The sequence below is a fragment of the Trachypithecus francoisi genome, unplaced genomic scaffold, assembly GCF_009764315.1.
Source record: "Trachypithecus francoisi isolate TF-2019V2 unplaced genomic scaffold, Tfra_2.0 Lachesis_group3, whole genome shotgun sequence".
Lineage (NCBI taxonomy): Eukaryota > Metazoa > Chordata > Mammalia > Primates > Cercopithecidae > Trachypithecus > Trachypithecus francoisi.
The window spans coordinates 139,330,677-139,349,929 of NW_022681468.1; the positions used below are offsets into that span (position 1 = coordinate 139,330,677).

A 19,253-nucleotide genomic window follows, 5' to 3' on the forward strand; every position below is an offset into this window, starting at 1 on the left:
AAATATTTATTAAGAGGAAAATTAGGTCCACCCATAATCCTACCACCTGGAGATAGCTAAGGTTTAAGTGAATTTCCTTCTGTGCCTTCTCTGGATAAATGTATAGATGAGTGAATGATACTATAAATAGTTCTCTTTCTTTTTCACTGCATTTTACATTTTATTTTAAATTCCTTATAAAATTATTTTAATGGCTGTGTAATATTCCCTTCATATGCCTATATCATACTTAATTATTTATTATGACCCAGTATTTTCTCTTTAAGGTATTTTCAGAAAATGATTAAAAATGTGGGCAAAAATGATGTGAAAAGATGTTCATTATAGTAATTCTAGTCTTTGTTCTATTTCAATGTCTTGTAGGCTAATGTTACTGGTAGTTAATTTGCTAAAATTTTAACATAGACCTTCACTGTTTTCATTTTAGTAATTTTTCTTTTTCGTGTCTCAATTACAAAGTAATGGGTATTTGCGTTTTTAAAATAAGCAATGTGAAAGTGTCTAAAGTAAAAATGGAATTCCTTTTTCTAACCATTCTTCCCCCACCCCCACCCTTAAGGGGCAGCTACTGTAAACAGTTTCTTTGTAGCTTCCATATCTTTTTATGCTAACTCTTACTGGAAATAGTTGAATATTTAGAGTTGTTGCATACATAAAGTTAATAACATTGCATTTCTTTGGAAATATTCTACAGCACATGTTTTCCTCTGGTTGATTCTAGCACCTTTCTTCCTTTTTTTCCCCATGATTGTTACTGACACAGGATTGTAGTTAAGGAAAGAATTCAACCAAGGGGTGCATTTATATTCCCAATGAACAAATGCTTTGCTCTGGACCATCCAAGTTTCATTCTTAGGCCAAGAGCAGTGGCTCACACCTGTAATCCCAGCATATTGAGAGGCCAAGGCGAGTGGATCACTTGAGATCAGGAGTTGGAGACGAGCCTGGCCAACATGACGAAACCCCATCTCTACTAAAAATACAAGAAAAAAGTAGCCTGGCTTCATGGTGCACACTTGTAATCCCAGCTACTCAGGAGACTGAGGCAGGAGAATCTTTTGAACCTGGGAGGCAGACGTTGCAGTGAGCCGAGATTGTACCACTGCACTCCATCCTGGGCAACAGAGTGAACAGAGTGACACAGTCTAAAAAAAAAAAAAAAAAACACCAAAAAAAACTTCTTAAAAATCATGATATTAAGAAAAAAAAATTGGGGGGGCGAGGGGGAGTGGTGGAATTTTGCTCGATCACCCCGCATCATTTTAGTAGAGGTTTTGCCACATTGGCCAGTCTTATTTATTGGCCATCTTGGCTCACTGCAACCTCCACCTCCAAGATTTAAGCGATTCTCCTGCCTCAGCCTCTCAAGTACCTGGGATTATAGGTGTGTACCACCATCCCTGGCTAATTTTTGTATTTTTAGTAGAGACGGGATTTCGCCATGTTAGCCAAGCAGGTCCTGAACTCCTGACCTCAGGTGAACCACCCGCCTTGGCCTCCCAAAGTGCTGGGATTATAGGCATGAGCCACCATGCCTGGCCAAGAAAAAAAAGTTTTTTTTCTTTTTTTTTTTTAAGATGGAGTTTCGCTCTTATTGCCCAGGCTGGAGTGTGATGGTGCGATCTTTGCTCACTGCAACTTCCGCCTCCAGGGTTCAAGCAATTTTCCTGCCTCAGCCTCCCAAGTAGCTGGTATTGCAAGCATGAGCCACCACACCCAGCTAATTTTGTATTTTTAGTAGAGGTAGGGTTTCCCTATGTTGGTCAGGCTAGTCTCGGACTCCTGACCCTCAATGGTCTACCCACCTCGGCCTCCCAAAGTGCTGGGATTATAGGCGTGAGCCACCATGCCCGGCCTGAGAAAAAATTTTGCCTCTGCTTCACAGCAGCTACCTACAAAGGGAAAGAACACTGTTGCTAGTCACTAAGTAATAATAGCCCCAGGAGGGTGAACATCAGGAGCTTTACCATATAACATAGTAGCTAAGTAAGACATTTGATTGTAGGAAAATCTGTTTAAAAGCATCTAAAAACATAGGTCAACTTTGTTAATAAAATTCTCACTTTTGGCCGGGCGCGGTGGCTCAAGCCTGTAATCCCAGCACTTTGGGAGGCCGAGACGGGCGGATCACGAGGTCAGGAGATCGAGACCATCCTGGCTAACACAGTGAAACCCCATCTCTACTAAAAAAATACAAAAAAAACTAGCCGGGCGAGGTGATGGGCGCCTGTAGTCCCAGCTACTCCGGAGGCTGAGGCAGGAGAATAGCGTGAACCCAGGAGGCGAAGCTTGCAGTGAGCTGAGATCTGGCCACTGCACTCCAGCCTGGGCAACAGAGCGAGACTCCGTCTCAAAAAAAAAAAAAAAAAAAAAAATTCTCACTTTCTAGTGCAGTATTGTAATTGTATTAGGTAAAGACATTCAGAATACAAAATAACCCATAGAAGTAAAGAACATAGAGTCCAGTACCAGGCTGCCTAAATTTGGAATTCTAATTTTGTTCATTATTAGCTATGTAGCCTTGGGCAAGTTGCTTAGCTTCTTGGTGCCTCAGTTTTTCTACATTGTAAAATGGGATAACAAACTATTTCAGAGGGTTGTGTAATAAATACATTAATATCTACAAATTGCTTATAGGTGCTATGAATTTATTTGCTATCGTTATTCATAGGAGTGAGGATTTTTTGTTTTGATTTGTTTGTTGGTTTGGTTATTTTTCAATTCAGTGACTAAATTTTCATTTTCCTGGTCTGGATATGAGAACTTTGGGTTTTTGTTAAATCTGGTTCCTTTAACTTACTTGTAAAAGAACAAATTCTGAGCTATCACAAGCTGCAGAGAAAAAATTACGTGTAGGCTCAGTCATTTTTCTCTTCACAAAATTTTGAAATATGGGAATGGACATTTGCTCAAATTTTAGGCAAGTTGCAGGATGTTAAAAAAAAAAAAAAATACTCAAGAAATGCCGGGCACAGTGGCTCATGCCTGTAATCCCAGCACTTTGGGAGGCCGAGGCAGGTGGATCACCTGAGGTCAGGAGTTCGAGACTAGTCTGACTGATATGGTAAAACCCTGTCTCTACTAAAAATACAAAAATTAACTGGGCATGGTGGTGGGCGCCTGTAGTCCCAGCTACTCGGGAGGCTGAGACAGGATAATTGCTTGAACACGGGAGGCGGAGCTTGCAGTCTGCAGTCTAGCCTGGGCGACAGCGAGACTCCATCTCAAAAAAAAAAAAAAACTCAGAAAAGAGTATTTTTTCAGAAAACTAGCATTTTTGAAAGCTATGTAATATAATGCCTTTATAAATTATTTCCCTTTAAAAAGAAAATCTTTTATTGTTTATGACCAACATTTAAAATCAAAATTAGCTTACCTTGAATGTTGTCATTTGTGGGACACAGTGTATTGTGGCCTTTTACATCAGTTCTGACTAATAACTTAATCTCTGAAGACTGTCTCCTCATCCATAAAATGAGATTGGATCTATAGGGAGGTAGGGGAATAAGAAATCCATAGTGGGGCCAGGCGTGATGGCTCATATCTGTAATCCCAGCACTTTGGGAGGCCAAGGCAGGCAGATCACGAGGTAAGGAGTTCGAGGCAGCCTCACCAACATGGTGAAACTCTGTCTCTACTAAAAATACAAAAATTAGACAGGTGTGGTGGCGGGCGCCTGTAATCCCAGCTATTCAGGAGGCTGAGGCAGGAGAAGTGCTTGAACCTGGGAGGCGGAGGTTGCAGTGAGCTGAGATCACACCACTGCACTCCAACTTGAGTGACAGAGCAAGACTCCGTCTCGGGGAAAAAAAAAAAAAAGAAAGAAAGAAGAAAGAAAAGGAAAGAAGGGGGTGGGGGAGAGAAGGAAATCCATAGTAGTGGGTTAGCTTAAGGCTTGGTATGAGGCAGGTGGATGTTGAAATCTGTTAAGGCTAGGCAAAGACTTCAGAAATAAGAGTGGGGAACTTCTACATGCCTGGTGAGACAGAGGGAGACTTGATATGGGTCCACTGTGAGACAGGCCTGAGGGTCAGCTCTGGCTCATCTCTTAGGCTAACAGTGTAATAATAATCATTTGCTTCTCTCTCCCAACCTCCATCATCTCCTAAGCTTTGTCAGTTTCTATTTCTAGAATATCCCTGTTTAACTCCCAACTTAAATTCTGCCTTCTCCAAGTAGATCTCTAAGAAATTAGAAGGAAGTAGGCACTCCAATTAAAATCACATTTACCTTTCACCGTATTTTTTTAGACTTTGTACTTTAAATACTTATTGACATCTGCCCTGCAGTTCCGGTATTTATATATGCCTCCCTCACTAAATATTAGCTCTTATGTATTAGGAATCCACAATGCTTATGACAGTAGTTTTTATGCTGTAAATTCTCAGCTAATGTTATTGAAAGTCTTCATGCAGTGCGCCTCTAATGCTCAATCCTTCATCCACTGACCTTTAGTTACTTTTGCAAGTGTGTATAAGCTTCCTGATTGTATTTCAGCAGCCCTTATAAAATGACTGTAATTGTCATATGCCACTATAAAAGTGAGGCACTTTTAAAACATTAAACTAGACATGTATCTCTATGGTCTTTATATGCAATCTTTTTTTGTAAATATGGCAAGTTTTTGCTGCTGTTTTGAAATAATCAAATACAAAACAAGTAATATAAAGTTACAATCCAAGACTAAAGTAAATTTGTTTATACTATTAGTCATTTGGTTCATTCGAATGCCAGATAATAGAGTTGAGTGCAAGAATATTGGTAGTAAAAAGCAGGACTTTTCACTGGAGACTCTTTAAATGTCCAGGTAGCCCTGACAGTCTTTCCATGCTGTTTTTAGTGGGCAAGTTAAAACTCACTTGTTGTAACTTGGAGACCTTATTGAAATACTTCAGGATCTTACTTTGAGTCTTTTAGCCCTTCCTGTGAGTTTCATCAAAAGAAGTAATATTTCTATAGGGTTTCACTAAAATAATACTATTTTGGGCTGGGCACAGTGGCTCATGCCTGTAATCCCAGCACTTTGGGAGGCTGAGGCAGGTGGATCGCCTAAAGTCAGGAGTTCAAGACCAGCCTGGCCAACATAGTGAAATCCCATCCCTACTAAAAATACAAAATTAGCTGGGCATGGCAGCACATGCCTGTAATCCCAGCTACTAGGGAGGCTGAGGCAGGAGAATTGCTAGAACCCGGGAGGCAGAGGTTGCAGTGAGCCGAGATCGTGCCATTGCACTCCAGCCTGGGCAACAAGAGCGAATCTCCATCTCAAAAAAAAAGAAAAGGCCGGGCGCGGTGGCTCAAGCCTGTAATCCCAGTACTTTGGGAGGCCGAGACAGGCGGATCACGAGGTCAGGAGATCAAGACCACCCTGGCTAATACAGTGAAACCCTGTCTCTACTTAAAAATACAAAAAACTAGCCGGGCGACGAGGCGGGCGCCTGTAGTCCCAGCTACTCGGGAGGCTGAGGCAGGAGAATGGCGTAAACCCAGGAGGCGGAGCTTGCAGTGAGCTGAGATCCGGCCACTGCACTCCAGCCTGGGTGGCAGAGCAAGACTCCATCTCAAAAAAAAAAAAAGAAAAAAAAAATTAATTTGGAAATACTAATTACTAATTTTAAATTATTTTCTACAGCCCAAAAGTAGTTACAATATATTTCCTATGAACTTTTTTTGTGGAATGCTTCAAGAACTACGGTACTCAAACCCCCTTATTTGATTTTATGTGTAGTCTTAGTTCTAATTAATATAAAGCAAATAAAGATACTTTTTTCTCAGCAGAGAAAAATCAAGCAGAGTCATGATTACTTTGGCGTATAGCACAATGAAGAGGAGTCATCATTTTAGGGGATATTTTTTGCTTCTATAATGAAATAAGTGGAGTTAAATATGTGCAGCAATGTCCAATGGGCTATTTTATTCTGGGCAGGTAGTAAGTTTTCAGTTTGTCGATACCCAGTAAACAGTGAGTTGTGTCTGTTAAATGTCACTAGTACTTCTCATTATTTTTAGAAGTCACAAGCTGTAACTGACAAGTCAGAATACAGAGATAACTTAGAACAACTCTGCTTTAGTATCAGCAAGTCTCCAGTTACCCTGCTTTAGTGAGTGTTTTATTAGACTATTTCTGGAGATTGGTTCAATTATAAGCAAGCAGAGCTATCAGAAAATGCCACCTTAGCTGACCTGATTTCAGAGGCCATCTTTCCAAATCAAGCTTTCCTGTTTCCAAATATGATGAAAATGTTTGCCAATTTTGTCAATTCATTGTATTATTTATGTTAATTTATTGTTGTATTTTTTAAAACTTTGTTCTTTATGTTTCTGTATTGTTTTTATTGGAAAGTCAGTAAAGAAAAGTAAATAGGGAATAGAGGTGCTTACTTCTCAATAAGTTGACTTTGAAAGTGGTTTTTTTAATTAATATATTTCTGTGTTCAGGGATTAGATTATATATTGCCAGTGAGGTACCTGGGGATTAGGAAAGAAGAGGCAAGTTAGATGAGACTGACTCACTACCTACTGTACTAACAAGGCACCAGGGAAGCATGTTATAATTTAGGGTATGTGGGCTATCATTTCATTAGATTATAGTTGCCGGGGTAAGCAGATCTTGGGGAAGAAAGAGGGTTTCTCCACCATCTATTCTGCTGAGTCTGCTTCAATTTTCTCTCTACACAGCCCTAACCTCTTAGACCCAGAACTTGTAAATTCCTAGAAGAAAAGGGGCCTAAATATATCTTACATACTTTTCCTTTCCCCCCTTCATTTAAATTGACTAAAATTAACTGTTCAACATCTTCATCTTACGTTTCTTGTAGTGAACTGCTTAATAAATGTTATCTGTCTTGATTTGGCTTTTGTTTTTTCCCCTAGAATTGCTGCAAACTAGTGACCTTAAATCTAGGGGATATCTTTGATTAGAAGACCTCAAAATGGTTTTGGGTCTTGAAATGCCTTGTAGAGTATCAGCAGGTTTTTGATTTACTTTATTTTATTTTTGAGACAGAGTCTTGCTCTATTGCCTAGGCTGGAGTGCAGTGGCACAATCTCAGCTCACCAAAGCCTCCGCCTCCCAGGTTCAAGCAATTCTCCCACCTCAGCCTCTCGAGTAGGATTGGGATTACAGGCACACCACCACACCTGGCTAATTTTTGTATTTGTAGTAGAAACAGGTTTTCACCATGTTGGCCAGGCTGGTCCCGAACTCCTGACCTCATGATCTACCTGCCTCGGCCTCCCAAAGTGCTGGGATTACAGGTGTGAGCCGCCGCGTCCGGCCTAGGTTTTGATTTTGTAAACTGTCACCATTAGTTGAGACAGTTGTCAGCCAAAAGCCTCAGCTCATGTTGTATTCTTTCTGCCTGGCAAGTCAAGAGACCCTATTTGGAGATGATTCCACCCTCTTGTTCTTCTTCCAAAAAACACTAAAGCCTTCAGAACCACTTTTCAAAAATAGGAACATTTATCTTGCTGATCTTTCCTGCTTCTAATTCTTGATGAAGGAAAGGAAAAAAGTGCATCTCTATACCGAAATTTAATCACTAGTCTAAAAGTCTTTAACAGTCGTCACAAAGGCATTACTTTTTTCTATTTTTAGTAATTGTATCTGAATTGCTGAAACACTGAAAGCATTTAAACAGTTTCTTTATCCTTCATTTCCAAATATAAGACAGTTTTTTATGAGAATATAGGCAGAGCTGAAGTGACCATTTGAGAAAAGTTTAACTGGTAATTTCTTTTTTTGGGGGGTGGGGACGGAGTCTCACTGTGTCACCCAGGGTGGAGCGCAGTAGTGCAATCTCAGCTCACTGCAAGCTCTGCCTCCCGGGTTCACACCATTCTCCTGCCTCAGCCTCCTGAGTAGCTGGGACTCCAGGCGCCTGCTACCATGCCCAGCTAATTTTTTTTTTTTATTTTTTAGTAGAGACAGGGTTTCACTGTGTTAGCCAAGATGGTCTCGATCTCCTCATCTCGTGCTCCACCTGCCTTGGCCTCCCAAAGTGCTGGAATTACAGGCTTGAGCCACTGTGCCTGGCCAGTAATTTCTTTAAAATAGTCTATAGCAAATTTTTTTTTTTTTTTTTTTACAGAGTCTCACTCTGTTGCCCAGGTTAGAGTGCAGTGGCGCGATCTCAGCTCACTGCAACCTCCGCCTCCTGGGTTCAAGCAATTCTCCTGCCTCAGCCTCCCAAGTAGCTGGAACTACAGGCGCCTGCCACCATGCCCAGCTAATTTCTGTATTTTTATTAGAGACAGGGTTTCACCATCTTGGCCAGGCTGGTCTTGAACTCCTGACCTCGTGATCTGCCCATCTCAGCCTCCCAAAGTGCTGGGATTACAGGCGTAAGCAGCCACGCCCGGCCTAGCAAATGTATTCTTGGTTTTGTTTTCAAATATTATTTGACCTCAAGTTCATTTTTTGTAGAAATTATTATAATGTTTCCAAAGTTTGAATTATCTTACGGTTATTTCAAGGTGTCAGTAATATCACACTGTCCCAGAGCCAGCAGGTATTATCACAGTAACTCATGAGGCCATTTTTAGTTTTCCCACTTACATGATTGGACACTGCCTGGAATAGTGTCTGGAATAAGTGTCAGGAATATCTTCCTTTTGTTCTGGAGTTCTCACTGCCATGAAGGGCAGTATTCATATTTGGAAATGGAGATAATGGAAGATCCAGAGAACACAAATGGGCTCTGAGTCACGTGATTAGACTTCCTTAGAGGTTCAGTGTCACCCTGACTATCTCCTTAGAAGTGTGGCTGTTGAACCAAAACAGTGCTCCAAAAGGCATGCTCAGTTTCATAGAGCAATTTGTGTTTTTTAGAAAAACTCAGAATCCTTTTGCTAATGTAGTGAATATTGGGGGCAAGTTGAAATTTTGCATTTCCTAACGTCTTTTATTTATGCCTAGATGATGGACCATCTGGATTATGCAACAAATGAAGAAAACCCTGCGATGACTGGTGAACCGATTGTCCAGCAATAATATGTGCAACTGCCATAATGTGTGATTGATTTTCTACAAATAGACTTGGACTTTTTAAATTGACTTTTGAATTGACAATCTGAAAGAGTCATCAATGATATGCTTGCAAATATATATTTTTATGAGCTGGTACTGACAGTTACATCATAAATAACTAAAACGCTTTGCTTTTAATGTTAAAGTTGTGCCTTCACATTAAATAAAACATGGCTGTGTAGTTTCCAAGATGTACTATATACAGTATATTTTTCTAAAAAAATGACTTGACCCACCCCTATACTTTTTTTTACTGAAATCTGTTTCTTTCAGCTCTGATGGTAGATAAAAGTAGTTACTATTTCTGAATGGGTTTTACTGTAAACAGTTATGCAAATTGGCCAGGCGTGATGGCTCATGCCTGTAATCCCAGCACTTTGGGAGACCGAGGCAAGCGGATCACGAGGTCAACCCCTCTCTACTAAAAATACCAAAAATTAGCCAGGCGTGGTCGAGGGCGCCTGTAGTTCCAGCTACTCGAGAGGCTGAGGCAGGAGAATGGCATGAACCTAGGTGGAGCTTGTAGTGAGCCAAGATCACGCCACTGCACTCCAGCCTGGGCGACAGAGTGAGACTCCATCTCAAAAAAAAAAAAAAAAAGATTTATGCAAATGATATCTGTTCTGTAGAAATAACTGTTTAACACCATGCAAGAAGGCGGTTCAACAGTGAAAATTTGGACCTTATATCACTGCAGAGGTTAGAAATATATAATTTTGGAATAAATATAAGTGCATATTTTTGTAGTTTTTTTTTTTTTTTTTTTTTTTTTTTTTTGTTGTTGAGACGGAGTTTCGCTCTGTCGCCCAGGCTGGAGTGCAGTGGCCGGATCTCAGCTCACTGCAAGCTCCGCCTCCCGGGTTTACGCCATTCTCCTGCCTCAGCCTCCCGAGTAGCTGGGACTACAGGCGCCCGCCACCTCGCCCGGCTAGTTTTCTGTATTTTTTTTAGTAGAGACGGGGTTTCACCGTGTTAGCCAGGGTGGTCTTGATCTCCTGACCTCGTGATCCGCCCGTCTCGGCCTCCCAAAGTGCTGGGATTACAGGCTTGAGCCACCGCGCCCGGCCTGTAGTATTTTTTAAACCCAATTCTTTCATAAACTTGAGAACTGAAATTACTTCAGACTGCATGTGTATTATATTAAGAACATTTTTCCAGGTATAGAGAACATAATATATAGAACTAGTCACTAAAAGGAGACAGAAACTGAAATCTAGTTTTCATTGGTTTGCTGACCTTTTTTTGGAAAATGTAGCTTAAATTTCAATACTAACATTCAGTTTCACTTTGGTATTTCTGATCTTTGAAATTTGGTTCTGTTGATGTTAAGGTTTGATTTTTTTTTTTTTTTTTTTTTTTTTTGAGACGGAGTCTCGCTCTGTCGCCCAGACTGGAGTGCAGTGGCCGGATCTCAGCTCACTGCAAGCTCCGCCTCCCGGGTTTACGCCATTCTCCTGCCTCAGCCTCCCGGGTAGCTGGGACTACAGACGCCCGCCACCTCGCCCGGCTAGTTTTTTTTTTTGTATTTTTAGTAGAGACGGGGTTTCACCGTGTTAGCCAGGATGGTCTCGAACTCCTGACCTCGTGATCCGCCCGTCTCGGCCTCCCAAAGTGCTGGGATTACAGGCTTGAGCCACCGCGCCCGGCCAAGGTTTGATTTTTTTTTTAAAGTATTTTTCTTAGGAAATAATTTCTTAGGAAATTATTATTAATACATATGGCTCATTGTTGAATACAACATGCCTAACATTATCCCACATTCCCCCACCCCCACCCTTTATCTTTTTTTGCTTCCTGGTTCCCACCCCTTGCCCCATAGGTAGTGGCTGTGGCTGTTAATCTTGGTGGAGGATGTACGAAGTGTGGTTCAGAGAAAAGAATTGGCAACAACAGCAAGAGACTTGGTGTTAGTCTCAGTTTAATTACAATACAAGGAAGAGCTGAGTAATTTGCCACAGCTCAAGACACTTGTATCTCAGTTTTCTCATCTGCAAAATGAGTAGGTTAGACCAGCTAATCACTCTGGTACCTTCCAACTTGAAAAAAAATTTTTTCCTCATTCTTTGGTAAATTTTAGATGTGGCCTGATCATTCTCCTGGAAGTCAGAGGTCAGATTATCTTTCCATGTTCTTTTATTTTATCTAAGAAATTCCCAAATGACAAATGATAACAAAGGCAGCAAGATTTTTCATTTCTCTGTAAATAATGTGTAAACTATGTGAAGAGAACTTTATCTTTCATCTAAGGCCAGTTCAACTTATTAAAAATAAAACCAATGCCTTTGAAAATGGATCAGACCTTTGATATTTGAACTAAGTTTTGTATTAGAGACTTGTAAAAAATTGTTCGCTTTTGCTGAATAAATTGCAAACAGAAAAGCTCCACTGACCGTCAGTCCCCCTCTGCTTAATGCGGTCAGGGGTCCTTTCATTTATGGCAAATGACTTATCTGACAATAGTTAATTTTGCCTCCACTGTATCAACTTTGAATTTTTTCCAAGAAATCTGATTTATTTGGCAGACTCTGAGAGAGAGAGAACAGATTAAGTGCCATTTTAAAACTCTTATTTTCATTTATAATAAAATACTTGCCAAAATACAACATTTTTTGTAAAATTATCTGCACCCTCATCCAAGCTTTATGATATTTAATAGCCTCAATCACATTTTATGAAGAATGTTAAAGAAAAATTATTTTTTTTTACTACACTGAAATAAGATAATTTCTTCTTCTTCTTTTTTTTTTTTTTGAAACGGAGTCTCCCTCTGTCACCCAAGCTGGAGTGGGTGGCGAGATCTTAGCTCACTGCAACCTCTGCCTCCTGGTTCAAACAATTTTCCTGCCTCAGCCTCCCAAGTAGCTGGGATTATAGGTGCGTGCCACCACACCTGGCTAAATTTTGTATTTTTAGTAGAGATGGGGTTTCACCATGTTGGTCAGGCTGATTTTGAACTCCTGACCTCGTGATCTGCCTGCCTCGGCCTCCCCAAGTGCTGAGATTACAGGCGTGAGCCACTGTGCCTGGTGAAATAAGATAATTTCTCAAAATAATTTGGTTTCATATGACTGGAGTCGTAATTAATATTTTAACTTCATCATCTAGATGTATCTCCTCAGTAGCATAGTAACTGATACATCCAAAAATCTGAAGTCTAAGTTACTTGATACAAATTCTACTTTATGTAACCATTAGTTATTAAGGAAGTAAAATCTTGTTCTAATTTGCTATTAAAATCTTATTGGTTAAATAGAAATAAGAAAAAGTATAATTACTCAAGTTTCTTCATCCTCAATGTCAACTTTATATTGTAATTAAATGTGTAGCAACCAAGCTGACAGTAGTGATTAAGAAATTAAAGTACAGAAATGTTTTATTTGGGGACTCAAAATGAACAAAAGATAGATGAGATGAAAATTTGACTTAAAAAGCTGTCATCTCTTCCTCTCTTGCCCTCCCACCACCAATAACTTTAAGGGGAAGAGAAGCTGGTCTTTTCCCTAAACATGTCTCTAAAATAATGATACACTGTATTTATTAATTCTGGATGCAAAAAAAATTTCTTAGAAAATCCCTATGAATTTTTTTGTGGTTTATCAACAGAAATCACTATCTCAAATTGTAACATAGATTACTTTTATCTCTGTTTAGTTTACCAAAAATAAATGTGACGCTTGTGGGGAAAGACCTTGATATTCTAATACATTATATTTTCTTCTAGCTTGTAGATTTTTTTTTTTTGAGACAGAGTTTCTCTCTTGTTGCCCAGGCTGGAGTTCAATGGCGTGATATCGGCTCACCGCAACCTCTGCCTGCCAGGTTCAAGCATTTCTCCTGCCTTAGCTTCCCGAGTAGCTGGGATTATAGGCATGTGCCACCACGCCCAGCTAATATTGTATTTTTAGTAGAGACAGGATTTCTCCATGTTGATCAGGCTGGTCTGGAACTCCCAACCTCAGGTGATTCACCTGCCTCGGCCTCCCAAAGTGCTGGGATTACAGGTGTGTAAGCCACCGTGCCTGGCGCTTGTAGATTTTTTTTTAGATGAGCAATTCCTTATTAGTAGAATCTGCAATTTATTTATCTTTTTTTTTTTTTTTTTTTTTGAGACAGAGTCTCGCTGTGTCGCCCAGGCTGGAGTGCGTGGCCGGATCTCAGCTCACTGCAAGCTCCGCCTCCCGGGTTTACGCCATTCTCCTGCCTCAGCCTCCCGAGTAGCTGGGACTACAGGCACCCGCCACCTCGCCCAGCTAGTTTTTTGTATTTTTTAGTAGAGACGGGGTTTCACGGTGTTAGCCAGGATGGTCTCGATCTCCTGACCTCGTGATCCACCCGTCTCAGCCTCCCAAAGTGCTGGGATTACAGGCTTGAGCCACCGCGCCCGGCCGATTATCTTTTAAAGAAAGAGAATTTTAACCCATTTGCTATTGGCATTCGTATATTTTACTTACATGTCCATAGAGATTTTAGTGAATTGATACATTTACAGTAAATACAAATGAGCTTTCCAGTTTTCTTTGCTCTTTCAATTTATGCTTTAGTATAAGCAAAAATTATTTTTACATTTTTAAATATTGTCGTGGGCACATGTAGGTGTATATATTTATGGGGTGCCTGAAATGTTTTGATACAGGGATGCAATGTGAAATAAGCACATCATGGAGAATGGGATATCCATTCCCTCAAGCATTTATCCTTTGAGTTATAGATGTATTTTACATTTGACTAAAAAATATTTGAACTAAGGCTGGGTGTGGTGGCTCACACCTGTAATCCCAGCACTTTGGGAGGCCAAGGCGGGTGGATCATGAGGTCAGGAGTTTGAGACCAGCCTGACCAACATGGTGAAACCCCGTCTCTACTAAAAATACAAAAATTAGCCAGGTGTGGTGGGGTGTGCCTGTAATCCCAGCTACTCAGGAGGCTGAGGCAGGAGAATCGCTTGAACCTGGGAGGCGGAGGTTGCAGTGAGCCGAGATCACGCTACTGCACTCCAGCCTGGGTGACAGAGCGAGACTCTGTCTCAAAAAAATATATATATATATTTATAAATATAAATTAGTTCAAATATATATTTATATTTATATATATAAATTAGTTCAAATATATATTTGAAACTAATTTATTTAAGCTTGATCTCTATAATTTCAGCCTGATCTTACCCAATGAAATTTCAAAAACAAAACTGTACTTCAGTCTATAATTGAATGGAATTCAGTGTAGACCAGTACAGTGGAATGTAGTTGTCTGAAAGGCTTTCATTGTTAAGGAAAAAGGTTGAATTTATTTAAGATGTTGCCAAATAACCAGTTCTACAGTTTAAAAAAATTCATAGGCCGGGCGCGGTGGTTCAAGCCTGTAATCCCAGCACTTTGGGAGGCCGAGACGGGCGGATCACGAGGTCAAGAGATCGAGACCATCCTGGCTAACACTGTGAAACCCCGTCTCTACTAAAAAATACAAAAACTAGCCGGGCAAGGTGGCGGGTGCCTGTAGTCCCAGCTACTCCGGAGGCTGAGGCAGGAGAATGGCGTAAACCCGGGAGGCAGAGCTTGCAGTGAGCTGAGATCCGGCCACTGCACTCCAGCCTGGGCAACAGAGCGAGACTCCGTCTCAAAAAAAAGAAAAAAAAAAAAAATTCATTAGTAGTGCCCTATTTACCTCAGAGGAAATAAAGGTTAGTGACGGTAATGCAAATAAAACCAAAATATTGAATATAATAAGCTAGGTGTGGTGGCATGCACCTGTAATCCCAGCTATTTGGGAGGCTGAGATGGGACGGTCTCTTGAGCTCTTGAGTGTGAGGCTGTAGTGAGCTGTGACTGTGCCTGTGAACACTGACTGCACTCCAGCCTGGGTGACAGCAAGATGCCATCTCAAATAAATAAAGATATATAACATAAAATAAATAACTTTATACATTTCCTGGAGGAAAAGTACTCTAAATTCAAGAGATCTGAATCAAATTACTCAACCTTTTGGAATTTGATCCTCTACTGTAATACTCATATGTGAGATTACTGAATTTTTCAGAGTAAAAAAAATTGACAGGGTAATATATAGGCCATGTTATAGTGAAGATCATAAGTATAAATGTCCTTGTTTAATCTTTCCATACTGAGGACAGCCTCTGTATATAAAATGTTCATTGGGAGAAAAATTATTTTTAAAACTAAATTTTTATAGTAGTCCTCCATTACTGGCAATTAAGGAGCAACCCACAAAATGTAGAATATTTAACGTCATCTTGTGGTTCTTTGATTAGGCGTAAAAAGTATTGCAAACAGCTTTTCTATTCCTTTAGAATATGAATCTTTTTAATGTCTAAAGTTAACCTGCAACATTTTCTAGCAGGATAAGTCAATGTAAATTAGGTAATTTTTGCCTGTTTTATACCTTCTGTTGCATTTTGTTCAAATGAAAACATTTTTTAAAAACATGTGATTGAATTTTTACTTCTCAGATAATTGGTTTGAGTGTGAAATTTCTTTTTTAACACTTTGATATGTAAGTTAGTGTAAATTAATACTTTTATAACACTATTAGGCTTTATATTTTTATGGAATGTTTTAAAATTTGAAATCTTTGAAGTGTTAATTTAGCAGTACTTTAAACTATCATTATGTGCCAATACTGACAAGAAAAACATTTTTTAATGTATTTAATTTACTATGGTATTCAATAAATTCTATTTTAAAATAAAATTTGAATTTGTTTTATTTTGAATGATGAAAAAATAATTGAAAATGAACTAACTGTACTAGATCATGTTCATATAACACAAAAATGGTAATAATTGCTTAAGAAATTATGCAGTTAAAAAATAAAATAAAATAAAATAAAATAAATTATGCAATTATTTAGGTCTTACAAATTATCCTTAAAACCTAGATTCTGGCCGGGCGTGGTGGCTCAAACCTGTAATCCCAGCACTTTGGGAGGCCGAGGTGGGTGGATCACGAGGTTGAAAGATGGAGACCATCCTGGCCAACATGGTAAAACCCCGTCTCTACTAAAAATACAAAAATTGGCTGGACGTGGTGGCATGCGCCTGTAGTCCCGGCTACTTGGGAGGCTGAGGCAGGAGAATCGCTTGAGCCCAGGAGGCGGAGGTTGCAGTGAGCCGAGATTGTGTGTCTCTGCACTTCAGCCTGGCGACAGAGCAAGACTCCATCTAAAAAAAAAAAAAAAAAAATGTACTAAGGTCTATATAGGCTCTTTCTTACCAAAAAAAAAAAAAAAAAGGCCCACCCCTTCTGATGAACAATCCTGACATTTGCATTTTTGCTGATATTGTTCCCACAAATTACCAAGATCCTTGCTGCGATTGTACTTTCTTTTTAATTTAGATGAGATTGGCCTTGACATGTATTGTAGTTTGTCTTGATGATATGTTGAGAAAATCCTGTTCTTTCCTCCATACAGGAACCTTGTGTCATACCACAGGCCCATGTATCTGGAAAGATACATAACTTTCCAGAAACTGGAAAGAGTGTCTTTTTTTTAGGGAGAAAGGAAGTAAGATGGCTAGGGCACAGGAGTGAGGACTTTTCCATGTACACTCTTTTTTTTCTCGTATTTAATTTTTTGAAAAATAGAGACGAGGTCTTACTATGTTGCCTAGGCTGGTCTCAAACTCCTGAGCTCAAGTGATCTGCCTCAACCTCCCAAAGTGCTGGGATTACAGGCATGAGCCATCAAGCCCAGCCTATACTCTTGCTTTTTGCATTTTCTATCATATGCTTCTGTTATGAATTTAAAATACAAATGCCATACAAATCTACTGAGTTAATTTTTGGGGGGTGTTACAAAATTAATTCGTTTAAACATTCAGACTGAATTATTTTTCTCTTAATAAATATTCATACTAACAGCTGGTTAAACAGTAAATTATTCATATCTTTTTCTTTGGTATTTTTGAGACAGAGTCTTGCTCTGTCGCCCAGGCTGGAGTGCAGTGGCGCAATCTCGGCTCGCTGCAACCACCCTCTCCCAGATTCAAGTGATTCTCTTGCCTCAGCCTCCCGAGTAGCTAGGAATACAGGTGCAGGCCACCACACCTGGCTAATTTTTTGTATTTTAGTAGAGACAGGGTTTCACCGTGTTGCCCAGGCTGGTCTTCAACTCCTAAGCTCAGGCAATCCGCCTGCCTCGGCCTCCCAAAATGCTAGGATTACTGGCATGAGCCACCACACCTGGCTAATTTTTGTATTTTTAGTAGAGACAGGATTTCACCATCTTGGTCAGGCTGCTCTGGAACTCCTGACCTCATGATCCGCCTACCTCAGCCTCACAAAGTGCTGGGATTACAGGCGTGAGCCACCACGCTCGGCCAGATCAATAGTTTTAAACTTTATTTTTGTTGTGGCACTTACCCTACTGACCCACAACAAATTAAAAATAAAGTAAAAATTAAAATATCACTGAAAAGCATTAGTGCTAGAAAATGAAAGCAATGACCATTCTAGGTAACACTGATGATAAAATGTTCTCGCTAAAAAAAATTTGGAAATTCCAATTACCTGTATATGAGCGCTTAGAATAGAAGCATTGCACTTGTAGCAATAGCCAGACTTCTTAGCAGAGTTCTGGAGAGAGATCGCTGTAAACTATAGTAAGGCACTAATTCTTTCTTCCTTAGGAGGTTATGGGTAAATATTACAGTTCTTAGTCAGCTAAAACTAAATGTCTATGGTTTGGCATATCACTCTGTTAAAAGCAATTTAACAACTCAGATCAGAGAGTCACTTCTCTAGATTAAGTGGGAAAAGGTACCAATTGGCTTCTAATTAATAAGCCACCTGTAAATAGGCTCTGCTACCTATTTATATAGAAAACCAAATAATTTTTTTATAAACGTGAAAAATGTTTCATCCACAAATGTATTAATATGTATGTGCAACACTTTGCAACCGAAGCCTCACCATTGACCAAATTCAGTCCCGAATGCAGAGAAATAAAATATACAAAGGCAATTGCCAAGTCCTCTCCATTCTGTCTTCTAGATGTCTCTCAAAAGAGTTCCAGGAATCACCATCCCCACTGCCACTAAATCAACTTAATCTGTCTGTAATGTAACAGTTTCTTAATGGGTCTTCCAGCCATTAATTGTGCCATTGATTCCCTTTCCACATCATAGCCAGTGATCTTTCCAAAGTGGAAATCTGATCATTCAACTACAGTGCTTTAGAAAAACCCTTAACAGCACCTAATTTATCTAAGAATAGTCCAAAATCGTTAGCGTGATTTTTTTTTGTTTTTGAGATGGAGTTTATACTACGGGAAATTAAGTTGGAGATGAACAGGGGCTACACCAGTCAGACTTTAAAAATCACATTAACAGTTGGGCGCGGTGGCTCACACCTGTAATCCCAGCACTTTGGGAGGCCGAGGTGGGCGGATTCACCTGAGGTCGGGTGTTCGAGACCAGCCTGATCAACATGGAGAAACCCCATCTCTACTAAACATATAAAATTAGCCGGGCATGGTGGCCCATGCCTGTAATCCCAGCTACTCGGGACGCTGAGGCAGGAGAATCGCTTGAACTCGGGAGGCAGAGGTTGCGGTGAGCCGAGATCGAGCCATTGCACTCCAGCCTGGCAACAGAGTGAGACTGTCTCAAAAAGAAAAAAGAATAATGAGACAAGGCTTGGCTTGGTGGCTCATGCCTGTAATCTCAGCACTTTGGGAGGCTGAGGTGGAGTCCAAGATCAGCCTGGGCAACATGTGGGACCCCGTTTCTAAAAATAAAATTAAAACAAAAAGAGAGGGCTGGGCAAGGTGGCTCACACCTATTATCCTGACACTTTGGGAGGCCGAGGCAGGCGGATCACCTGAGGTCAGGAGTTCAAGACCAGCCTGGCCAACATGGTGAAAACCTGTTTCTACTAAAAATACAAAAAATTAGCCACGCATTGTGGCAGGCACCCATAATCCCAGCTACTTGGGAGGCTGAGGCAGGAGAATCACTTTAAACCAGGAGGCGGAGGTTGCAGTGAGTCGAAATCTTGCAGTGAGCAACAGAGTAAGATGCCAGCTCGGGGAAAAAAAAAAAAGAGACAGAGGAAAAATAAAAACAGTGAGACAGGTAGGTATACACTTATACACATAAACACCCATACAGTAACTCTGAATCGATGCCATTTATCTTGCATTTTAGGATATTCATTAGCTAATCTTACAACGTTATTTTATTATAATAAGTTGACATTAACAATGTTCATAT

General features: G+C 40.1%; 1 protein-coding gene across 2 annotated transcripts in view; it reads left to right on the forward strand.

Annotated features, from left to right (window-relative positions):
• The window catches only part of SPPL2A (signal peptide peptidase like 2A), a 63,003-nt gene extending 53,775 nt beyond the window's left edge, over positions 1 to 9,228 (forward strand). For both annotated transcript variants that reach the window (XM_033190125.1, XM_033190124.1), the window contains one exon: positions 8,918 to 9,228. In XM_033190125.1, the coding sequence (XP_033046016.1) occupies positions 8,918 to 8,992 (75 nt within the window). In that variant the 3' untranslated portion in view covers positions 8,993 to 9,228. The remainder of the gene's footprint in view (positions 1 to 8,917) is intronic.
• Positions 9,229 to 19,253: the final 10,025 nt, after the last annotated feature.